General features: G+C 54.3%; 7 protein-coding genes across 11 annotated transcripts; 4 read left to right on the top strand and 3 right to left on the bottom strand.

Moving 5' to 3' along the window:
- Window positions 1-68: 68 nt before the first annotated feature.
- On the top strand, window positions 69-464 carry KVP18_003585 (uncharacterized protein; the record flags this gene model as incomplete). Of its 2 annotated transcripts, none has more annotated exons than XM_067955443.1 (1): window positions 69-464. In XM_067955443.1, the coding sequence occupies one exon, from the start codon at window positions 69-71 to the stop codon at window positions 462-464; it is 396 nt and encodes a 131-aa protein (XP_067813715.1). The 2 variants fall into 2 exon arrangements, with proteins under 2 accessions (XP_067813715.1, XP_067813716.1); XM_067955444.1 differs by having other exon boundaries at window positions 96-464.
- Window positions 465-1,331: 867 nt separating this feature from the next.
- On the top strand, window positions 1,332-2,170 carry KVP18_003588 (uncharacterized protein; the record flags this gene model as incomplete). 2 transcript variants are annotated; one of them, XM_067955449.1, is made up of 2 exons in its annotated part: window positions 1,332-1,528; window positions 1,555-2,170. In XM_067955449.1, the coding sequence occupies 2 exons, from the start codon at window positions 1,332-1,334 to the stop codon at window positions 2,168-2,170; spliced, it is 813 nt and encodes a 270-aa protein (XP_067813721.1). The 2 variants fall into 2 exon arrangements, with proteins under 2 accessions (XP_067813721.1, XP_067813720.1); XM_067955448.1 differs by lacking the exon at window positions 1,332-1,528 and having other exon boundaries at window positions 1,616-2,170.
- A 31-nt stretch (window positions 2,171-2,201) lies between these two features.
- KVP18_003593 (uncharacterized protein) lies at window positions 2,202-3,200 on the top strand (the record flags this gene model as incomplete). The annotated part of the gene is made up of 1 exon (XM_067955456.1): window positions 2,202-3,200. One exon carries the CDS (start codon window positions 2,202-2,204, stop codon window positions 3,198-3,200), a length of 999 nt encoding a protein of 332 aa, XP_067813728.1.
- A 15-nt stretch (window positions 3,201-3,215) lies between these two features.
- KVP18_003583 (uncharacterized protein) lies at window positions 3,216-4,043 on the bottom strand (the record flags this gene model as incomplete). Of its 2 annotated transcripts, none has more annotated exons than XM_067955438.1 (1): window positions 3,216-4,043. In XM_067955438.1, the coding sequence occupies one exon, from the start codon at window positions 4,041-4,043 to the stop codon at window positions 3,216-3,218; it is 828 nt and encodes a 275-aa protein (XP_067813710.1). The 2 variants fall into 2 exon arrangements, with proteins under 2 accessions (XP_067813710.1, XP_067813711.1); XM_067955439.1 differs by having other exon boundaries at window positions 3,216-3,938.
- An 844-nt stretch (window positions 4,044-4,887) lies between these two features.
- On the top strand, window positions 4,888-6,417 carry KVP18_003589 (uncharacterized protein; the record flags this gene model as incomplete). Its single annotated transcript, XM_067955450.1, has 1 exon — window positions 4,888-6,417. One exon carries the CDS (start codon window positions 4,888-4,890, stop codon window positions 6,415-6,417), a length of 1,530 nt encoding a protein of 509 aa, XP_067813722.1.
- Window positions 6,418-6,434: 17 nt separating this feature from the next.
- KVP18_003590 (uncharacterized protein) lies at window positions 6,435-8,161 on the bottom strand (the record flags this gene model as incomplete). Of its 2 annotated transcripts, XM_067955452.1 has the most annotated exons (2): window positions 6,435-7,775; window positions 7,802-8,161. In XM_067955452.1, the coding sequence occupies 2 exons, from the start codon at window positions 8,159-8,161 to the stop codon at window positions 6,435-6,437; spliced, it is 1,701 nt and encodes a 566-aa protein (XP_067813724.1). The 2 variants fall into 2 exon arrangements, with proteins under 2 accessions (XP_067813724.1, XP_067813723.1); XM_067955451.1 differs by lacking the exon at window positions 7,802-8,161 and having other exon boundaries at window positions 6,435-7,772.
- An 89-nt stretch (window positions 8,162-8,250) lies between these two features.
- On the bottom strand, window positions 8,251-8,676 carry KVP18_003591 (uncharacterized protein; the record flags this gene model as incomplete). The annotated part of the gene is made up of 1 exon (XM_067955453.1): window positions 8,251-8,676. The coding sequence occupies one exon, from the start codon at window positions 8,674-8,676 to the stop codon at window positions 8,251-8,253; it is 426 nt and encodes a 141-aa protein (XP_067813725.1).
- Window positions 8,677-9,991: the final 1,315 nt, after the last annotated feature.

Below are 9,991 nucleotides of genomic sequence, written 5' to 3'. Positions count from 1 at the left end.
ATCACATGGGTCATGAGAAAGACTTCTGCTGGGACAACTACATCAATTATAGGTCGTTGGCGTCCGCCATGAATGTGAGGAATCAGCTGGATAGTATGATGACACGTCACGGCCTCCCGCGCTCCTCCAGCGACCCCGACTCCAAGGATTACGTCGTTAACATCCGCCGAGCGATTCTCAACGGTTTCTTCATGCAGGTCGCATTTGCTGAGAAAGGTAGCATCTACACCACCATGAAGGACAACCAGACGGTGCTCCTTCACCCCTCGTCGTGCCTGAACCACACGCCCGAGTTCGTTCTGTACAACGAGTTCGTACTCACGTCCAAGAACTACATCCGAACTGTAACAGCCGTGCGGGGCTCATGGCTGCTCGACCATCCGCAGTTCTTCACGCTGGACGGCAGCTTTCCTGAGAGCAAGGGGAAGCGTCGTCTCCTTGACATTGCGAAAGACCTGAGGTGACCTGCAACGGCAGAGCCCTGCTTATAACTGCGGCATCCTGATGCGGCTTCAGAACGTTGCGCCTCAGGAGAAAGCAGTTGCTTGATTGTCTTGCTTTGGAGTCAGTCCAGTCTGAGGGGTTCAGAGCGGGTAGGGCGGGTACACACAGAATGAATTCACACCATATCAGGTTGGCCGGCATATGATCCAGAAAGGAAAGAATGCAGTGCACCAGAGTCAGTGACTCCAAGTGGTCAGGGAGTCGTGCAACACCATACCCATTCAATTCCAGGTGTTGCAATGACGGCGGCAGCATGTCAGGCTCGATCATAAACTGTATGTAGCAAGGCGTCGACTGTAGTGCAAGCCACCGTAGCTGCGAACCTGGCGACCAGAAGTGCCGGCGTGGAAGGCCGTACAACCACATTTGGGTAATGTAGTCTGGGATGGGGGCTCGCTCTTGAGCTCCGGATACGCATCGGAGTCGTTGAAGCTTTGGGTGGGCCGGAGGCAGCCAACTGAGGTCCGAGTTGCACGAGAGCTCTTCGAGGGTGTCAGGAAGATGGATGGGGGCGGATACGTGTAACGCACGACAGAGAGCGAGATTCTCCGCCCGCACTCTATCAAGATGTTGGCAGCCATAGCATGGGTACCGTCGCAGACCCTCCTCCAATGCTCTGCAAACTAAACGGAGTCGGTTCAGAATGGCGCATACCGATTCACTGGGCAAGTCCCCACACAGAAGGCATCCAGAACGTAGTACCCGACAAAATCCGAGGACATTGAATAGGACGAGCACCGGAAGCTTGTCCAGCATCGCAAAGGATAAGTTCAAGATTACCTGCGTACATATTGGGAATATCCAGTCAGGCTTAAGGTAACAGCAGAATGCAATCAACTCTTGAAGCGAATCCTCAGAAAAGCACCGGCTTCAACGCCAAGGTAAAGCAGCTGATCAGGGAGAAGCGTAGTCTCCTGGTGGTGGGCATTGACCCTCGACGCGAACAGTTGGAGCGGGATTACCCCGATGTGGCTCTCGGGGTCGCCCTACGAGGATTCTGCCTAACGCTCGTGGATAACACCCAGTGGGAGTTGGGGCCCCTCACGACAGCACCCTCGCCGTCGGCTATAAGCCCAACTCGGCATTCTTTGAACAGTTCGGCATCGACGGCATGAAGACACTTATTGAGGTGATCACTCATTGCCACGATGTCGGCGTACCTGTCATTCTTGATGTCAAGAGAGGCGACATAGGATCGACTGCGGAGGCCTATGCTACTGCGGCCTACGACGTCTACGGTGCCGACGCTGTCACCGTGAACCCTTTTATGGGCTCGGATTCGATCAAACCCTTTCTCAGACAGGGCAAAGGGGTTTTCGTCCTGTGCAAAACGTCCAATCCTGGGTCCAACGAAGTGATGTGTCTGGATACTATCCACGGTCCCGTCTACCGCTGTGTGGGTACCATGGTGGAGGGTTTACGGTCGCTACACCCCGACATGGGGCTCGTGGTTGGGGCCACAGATCCCCAGGTGGTGGGAGAGATACACTTGGCATACCCGAACATGCTCATTCTGGCTCCAGGCGTGGGTGCACAGGGCGGTTCTCTCGCTGCGTGTATGGCAAGCTGCCCCGACAACCTGCTCCTGCCAATGTCGCGGGTTCTGACTACGTCGCCGGATGCGGCGAAGGAGGCAGTCGAGCTCATAAGGAAGCAGTGGGCTTGAATGTCTGAGGGAGCTATTGTATATTTCTTGCATGTTGAAACCAATTGTGCAGGGTGTGGCCTATTGTGCCGTGCGGATGAATTCGTACGTGGGTTTGTTATTGCTCGCCCTGCAGAGTCTCATGCGGCCCGGGCATAAGCTACTTCACGCCTCTGTGGTAGGCCTCATCCTTCGCGATCTGATCCCGGCGTACGGTGCTTCACGCTGGACGGATGCACGCCTCCTGGAGGAGCTGGGATCACTTCCAGTGGTGATCTCTCTAACGTCGACAAGCCAACGCGTCATTCACACCAAATCCACCCTCAGCAGCTTATGCAGCCAGAACGTCCCTTTCAAGTATGAGGTCATTCTTGTGGAGGAGCCATCACAGCCGTTTCCGCCGGAGTTGGAGTTGGACTGCGCCAAGATTGTCCGAATCCCCGTAGACGTGGGACCCGCCAGCAAAATTGTTGGCGCTCTGCACTACGAGATCCCTGAGGACACTATCATCCTCTACGTGGACGATGACCGACTGTGGCATAATAATCTGCTCCGGAGTGCGGTCCAGGCGTCCCTCATGAACCCGGACAGTGTCACAGCTGGAGAACCATCAACACTCCTCCCCTCGGGCAGAACCCTGCTTTTTCCTCTCGGATTCGACATTCCGGTGGCGGAGTTCGGCGTTGTGGTGCGGAGGAAGTTCCTGACGGGGTTGGAGCCATACCTCCGCCGTGTCTTCCTGCGCGAAAGTGCGTGCTGGCGTGCAGACGACCTTACGCTGGCTGCCTTCTACCATTCCAAAGCCATACCAATTCAAGCGGCTCCTTGGACTTTGAGGGAGTCATGGCCCTCTGATGCCGCCAAACAGGAGCTTCCATTAGGCAAACTTTCAGACGCACTGCATCTCCAGCCAGGCGGGAACGAGCATGCGTACTCGCAGTGTGCACCCGTGTTGCCAGTTAACCTCTTATGGTGGGGAGTCACGAATGCTATGGGAAGCCTGGTGTGTGGCGCACTGCTGCTAGTTTCAGTCAAGGACGCACTGCACTGACTTCCACTTATTGGCCTAAGCTGTCTTCTGTTTTTGCTGCCCCATAGACATTGTCAGTAACGCCAGCAAGACTTTATCTCGAGCTTGTTTCATCCGCCACATACCCCAGCCTCGGGTGCTGTGATGCTCTACGTGCAGGTTATCCGTCCCCTCATTGTCAAAACAATGTAGTAGTTCGCAGTGTATTCCGAATTGAGATATCGCAAAAGGATGTCCTAGAATGAGGTCTCTGGCCACAGACCGCTCCACACACCAGTCAACGCCGTCAGATGCGTAGGTGACTGTCGACGATGTCGCTAACGCGAACTTTCGGGGAGGTAGCTGGTAGCCAATGTTAGACAGATGGAACAAGATGAACCGCCCTGAGGTCGCGCCGAAGGCAAGGCGCCAAGCGATGGCAGGACAATATGCGAGTGCAGGGGCTTGAATGGCAGTTAGACGCGGATCTGAATTTTCCAGACAATTGAATGCCTCGTTGTTTGATACGTCCACCAACGTCACCTCCGATGACTCGGTTTGCAGCAGACGATCCACAATGTCCCTTATCTCGGGCTTCCTGGTGCGAGAGAGATCTACCACCAGGGCAAACGACCAATCCAAAATGCCTGTCTTATTGTATCTGAGGGTTTGAGTGCACTCTGGTCTTGACTGCGCAGATACGAGCTCGTCCAGCGGCTTCACTACCACTGAGGCCCAGCGGTTAACAGGAGACACTAACCACATGATTACGGCCATCATCAAAGAAACGACGCACGACTGTGTTGGACCTGACGGGTACCCACGAGGCAGAGGACGCTTCCGTCCATCGTTACTCAATTCTAGCAATTTGATGCGTCTGTGCATTGCCAGTTCTCCATTTCACCACTGAGCCAACGAAAATTAAGGTCACGACCAAGAAAAAATCACAGGCTGGCCAACACAAGTAAAGGAAGACGTCAGCCAAGCAAAATTAAGGGAGACGAATTCGAAGCAACCTATAAAAGGTGGCTCGAATCCATGTAGTGAACTGGCAATCGCACAGAGTCCTATGTTGACGGCAAAACCGATGCAGGTCGCCGTACTGCATCAAGTCGTCCAGGCGCCGCCATCTCGTCGGAGGAAAGGGTGGGGAGTGATCAGAGCAGCAGCTGGAAGGGGCCGACCTAAGCATCGAGGATAATCCATCAAGCGAGAGTATCCTCGAAAAAGGATCTTGAAATTCCGACACTTCCGACAAAATGCGGTTCACCATCTGTTTGCACTCCACGTCAAATCGCGAAGAGGACACAGGAGCGACTCGAGGGCAACCACCATCAGCTGAAACGCGGAAAAACGGATATGCCACCGACATTTCGACGTCGAACACCTTCACTTCTTGAGAAAACGTCACCTTCCGCTCAAGAATTGGAGGAAATTTAACTGGCTTCGCCTCTTCCGTATTGCGGTAGCCGCCCTCGGAACAGTCGGTAGACGCACTGCACAAAGACCTGTAGCCAATTCGTTCGCGTTTGTCGCAGGAGATCCCTTGGAAGCCTGCCAGACCATATTGGTCTGGGGGAATGTCGAAATCCATTTCAAAGAACACCATTTGTTGCGATTTCTACACAAGTTTTGAGGTTTTAGGGTACAGAGGAAGCATCGAAAGTGGAGCGTCCAAACCCCAAACGTTCTGTCGCTGTACGGGTGTGGAAGAGTTGTGTGCAATTGGATGTTTCTGTTTGACTTTGCGAGATCGGATCCAGTGTGTAAGGAGTGTAAAGTCAACCCTGTGGATGGTGACGACAGTATGTGCACCACCTGTCGGCGTACACTCCAGATGTCGTTCCTGAATAGAAGGAGAGTGAAGTTGAGACGGCGTTCAGAAGTGTCGTGTGCGCCGCCTCCTCACGCAGCTCTCGCAAGCAGTTATTCTCCTGAGGAAAGGAGGCTGGATGCTATCATTAAGCTCGCCTCTTCCAGCATCAGCTCCGAATTAACGGAATCATCGGAGCTGACTCCATCCACAGTAATTAGGAGTCAGAGAGTCGTGACGGAATCATCCGAGCTGACTCCATCCACAGTAATTAGGAGTCAGAGAGTCATAACGGAATCATCGGAGCTGACTCCATCCACAGTAATTAGGAGTCAGAAAGTCGTGACGGAATCATCGGAGCTGACTCCATCTACAGTCATTAGGCTGGAGTCGGTGAAGAGAACAGAGGCCAGTGCAGCCCCAGAGATCTTGCCAGGGTCGGAAGCTGCAGTTTTGGACCGGTTCCCCAAGGATGTGGCCGTTGACGACGTCAGCCAGTGGGAGGATGTGGCCGTTGACGACGTCAGCCAGCCTGAGGAGGTGGGGGTTGACGACGTCAGCCAGCCTGAGGAGGTGGGGGTTGACGACGTCAGCCAGTGGGAGACAAGCGAACATCCTCTAGCGAGGAACACCGACTTCCAGACGAAAAACGCCTCGTCTGGCGCGGTCTTCACGTTCGAACGGCTAACGGCTGGTCAAATGACGCCGAGGACTCAACTGCAGGCCCAGATGTCTTTGGGAGTGGATAACAGTTTGGCTCTAGAGTGCGTCAAAACACTGGACTGCGCAGCTGTCCACCTGCCCACAGGAAACTTCGGAACGCTACCCTCGATGCTACTAGTCTCCCCAGCAGGGTCTTGCGGTCTCTGCTCAGAAAAGGTTAACCGCTGGCTCCTTCCGGACGTGTTTTCCGAGATGGAGTTTCAAGAATGGTCCCTTTGTCTGGAATGTCAGAAGTCTATGTTCCCCTCAGCCCACCGGGCGCTGAAGACACTAAAAGCTCCAAGAGGCGCCAGAGTCCGCCTGTCCGACGGCATGCCCTTCTGCGAGTTCCTCTTGAGCTCCCCCGTACCCGTGAAGTGTTTGTCTCTACTAGTGTGGCCGTCGGCTCTGCACCTCCTGACGTCGTTGGCCTTCCCTCATCCAGTGGTTCAGGAACGGCTTCGGTGGTGCGCGTCCCTAAGGGAGCTGGAACTAGCGGTAGCTGCGTTCCTCCCACTGAAGCGCCCTGACTGGGAGTCGCACGTGGATGGACTCACAGCTCAAGTTCTCGAGAAACGATCAGAACAACATCCACTGTTCTGCCCAATGATGGACTATTGGGACCGTACCCCGGCAGTTGATATTCAGGAGCCTTCGCAAGTGGAAGTAACGCTAGGGATAGATCCTGAAATCGTGAGGTCGTACATCCAGAGACTCTGGAGCCGTAGGGTTCACAAGAGCTAACAACGCCACACGCGAGCCTAGCAGCTATACGGAGCCAACAACTCCTCCGAAGCCTTCAAAAAGGTCGTACGAGTATTTTCCTTGACTCGATCTAATGCCTTGAGGTACCCGTCCAGCCAAAGTCTGCAATCTCTTCGGAGCCGTTCGAGGTTCTCCGTCCAGACCCGAAGTGTCTCCTGCTGATGCTCACAGGCGCTGGCTTGCTCCAGACTCGCGGTTGCCGCCCGTTCGGCCCATGCCTGCTTCTCGTCCGAGAAGGAGTCCATTTGCAGTTGCATTTGCTTGTCAAACGCATCAGCACGAGCCTCCAATGTCGAGACCATCTTAACCAGCAGCGCTTGTTGCGACTCCACTGCCTCCTGGAGCGACTGGGTCTGTCCCTTCACCTTGGTAAACTGTTCCTGGAACAGTTGAAGATCGCGCTGGGTTTTTGCAAGCTGCTCTTTGGTTTGATCGTGTGCCTCAGTTAGTGAACGAATCAGATCGTCTGCCTGCTGAAGGAGGGTAGCCTCCTGCCGCTCTCTCGCTTCCATGGAGGATCCCGCCAATTCGGAGACGAGGTCAGCCACCGTAGTCTCCGTTACTTCAGAGGACGCGAACTCCGCCGCTTTCCTCATGACATCGGAAACTGAACGAGCGAAGACATTGGTCTTGGTCAGAAATTCGCAAGGGATCAGCCCTTTCCAATCCGTCAACAGTTGCTGATCGCCTTCAGCCCGCTGTAGGCCCTGCTCTATCACAGCGGTCAGCAGACCCGCATTGGAGGCTTCTCGCGCCTGGTTCGCATCGATCAGAGGACCCAACTCGCGTTTGCATTCAAGGCGCCGCGCCTTTTTGGCGCTGATCTTAGCCACGAGAGAGGCCACTTCACTCTTGAACACATCTTGTGCCTCCACCCGCGACTGGAGCCTAGCCTTCTCTGTCTCCAGGTTCTCAACCTTCAGCAGCAGCTCGTCGAGTTCCCTATGCAGAGCTGCCTCTTCGTCGCGCCTCTCGGTGATCTGCATTTCAACGTCGGTCTGCGCTGTTTCCAGCTCAGCAAGACTCTTCTTCAGGTTTGTATTTCTCTCTACCATTGCATCGGCGTAGGTAAGGATCTTCCTTCTGGCTTCCAAGTCGGCTTCTTTTGTCGTCACAGTCTGACGAGCCTCACAAAGCGCCTCTTGGCTCTTCTTGATCTTTGACTGGCAAAAACCAGCTAAGAGCTCATTCACTGAGAAAGCGTTAACTTCACCGCGGAGGAAGCTACCATAGGCCTCTGATATCCGCTCCAGCACCTCCATCTCCATCTGCGAGGCCGCGAGGGGCGCGAACGCAGGGTCGGGGCAGTTGGGGTCGTTGCGTATGTCACCCATAACCTGTATTGGGTCCCGCGGAGCCTCACATCTTCCTCAAACGTCAGTAGCTCGCAAAGCCAAACGAGAGCGTGCAGAATACACGGCCACGTCGTCGGCGTTCCTGGACATTTTAGGACGCTCTTTTGGAGGGCGACAGGATAGCATAGGCATTTCATGAGCCTCGGTACTTCCTCTTCGAAATTGCTGGAGTGCAGGATGACCGTACCGTCTACCTCCTTCAGAAGGAAGTTGAAGATTTGTACAACCAGCTGCCGACTAGGACAGGACAGCTCCTTTGGCGCGACATCCGGCTTGAAGTTGTGATCTCGCAGGAAGCTAGCCACCAGACGTTGGTGGTCTCGGCTGTCCACGGCTTTTCTGCCGTCGTCCTTAGGTGTGTGATTCATCGGGAATTATTATTTTTAGAATGCACGCAGAAATAGGCTCGCCCCTTGGGACGCGTTCACAGAGGAAGAATGTCAAAGAGTTGTGTACACTAGTGAATTTGGTCAAAGAGAACCTGGTGACTTGCAACTCGGTTAATTCTCAGCAGCGTCTCAACAGTCAAAGGTGAGGGAAGAGAGTGAACCAGTATGTTAGAAGAGCCGTCGGAATTCTGGAACGATAGCTTGTTGCTGCTTATCTCAGGATGGCCGCACAAGGAAGCTAGGATCCAGCAGTTGTCCCGAGTCAGGATTATCAGGGCGTCGTCGCCCCGCGCTTCACATCGCCAATACTGAATGCGGGCCTTCGCATCGCCCAGCTTTCCCTCAAATTTCCAGTAGGTAGACGGTATATTCTCCGTCCTCCAGCGGTGATAGGGCTCCTCCTCCGCGATCAAGGTCCACTCGTACATCCTCACGTCGGCGTCGAGCACGTCCATCCATCGCGTCAAGTGCGCCGGAGTCACGACGTTTTCCATCTCCGAATCGCAAAATGAGCCGGCTTCCGGCGTAATGTGCCTGGTCAAGTCAATGAACGACTCAACTTCAGTGATACGAGATAAGCTGTGTGATGACGACTCTGTCGCTGTACTCAATCCAAGTGGTCATAATATGTAGTATGTTGTATGAGGTCATTTCTTTTCTCACCCCTCTCTTCGCACACATTCGCATGTCTGCCGTTGCCCTCCTCTTCGACGTCATCCAGGCGAGTCAAACACCAACCAGTGAGTTTTAGCCCATAAAACGCTAGCTTTCTAGGTGTAGACTGACTTGACCCCAGCGCAATGCAACCGCCTTGTACCGTTTCTTCGTCACGTAGTGCAATGCGGGACACCGACGCCAGGCTTCACTCATCACATCTCTCGCTTCTTGGATCTTCTATCTCACTCGGAAAAAGCCCTGGGATTGCAGGCGACAGGGCCTCCTGACTGCTGTCAACCGCTGAGCGTAGCCCGACTCGACGCCAGCCCAGCAAAGCAACGTTTCAAAAATCCTAGCTTCCTTACGTGGAGGGTCCTAAGGACTGACAGTCGTCCAGTGCTCAACGTTCAGATCCGCGCGATCGAAATCCAGGAGTTGCCTGTTTTTAGATTTCTGCTGCTGAAGGAACTGGAACGGCTGATGACGTCTATTTTGCCTGGCCTGCACCAGCATCAGCACCGACACCTGACAACTGGGACGCTACTGCTGGACTACTCAGACCTCACCCCCCAGGAGTGTATCTCTGAAAGTATGAAGTTCCAGTGCAACGAGATTCGTAAAATTGTTGAGGCTGTGGGAGCCAGTTTGCTCTCGGCGGTCATCGTAAAAGTGGTGAGTCCTATGTACTCTGCAAAGCGCTCATTCACCTTCAGAACCAAGCCGACTGGGGCCCATTCCTCTGGCGGCCCACTTTCTTCCAGCTGATGCCTGATGTTGAGCTCAAAATCGCGGACGGGAACATTCAGTCCCTATTCAAATTCGGGTTCCACGAAGGCGATCGACACACTGGAGGAGCCGCCTGCGATTACCAGTGGATGGCGCGACCCCGACCACCCAGACGAGTGATCTCACGCTCAGCGAACTGTTGTCTGGGAGACGTCCCTTGTTGCACTGAGGCTTCGCAGGCACGCGATCAGCTACGGAATCGGATGTTCGCCCCGACGGTGCAGACACGTTCAACGCCCCTTAGCAGAGTCTCCTCTGGCGACGTGAAACTGTGCGTGTTTTTCGAAGCCGATGTGATGTGAGTGGTAACGCCGGGAGGGGGTTGCCAGTTGAGACGTGAGATTTGGGGTCCGATGAGAAACCTCA

Source organism: the organism of the source record quoted next, assembly GCF_019968955.1.
Source record: "MAG: Porospora cf. gigantea A chromosome Unknown PgA_NODE_112_length_37966_cov_346.768, whole genome shotgun sequence".
Taxonomy (NCBI): domain Eukaryota; phylum Apicomplexa; class Conoidasida; order Eugregarinorida; family Porosporidae; genus Porospora; species Porospora cf. gigantea A.
This window is presented reverse-complemented; position numbering and strand designations above follow the sequence as displayed.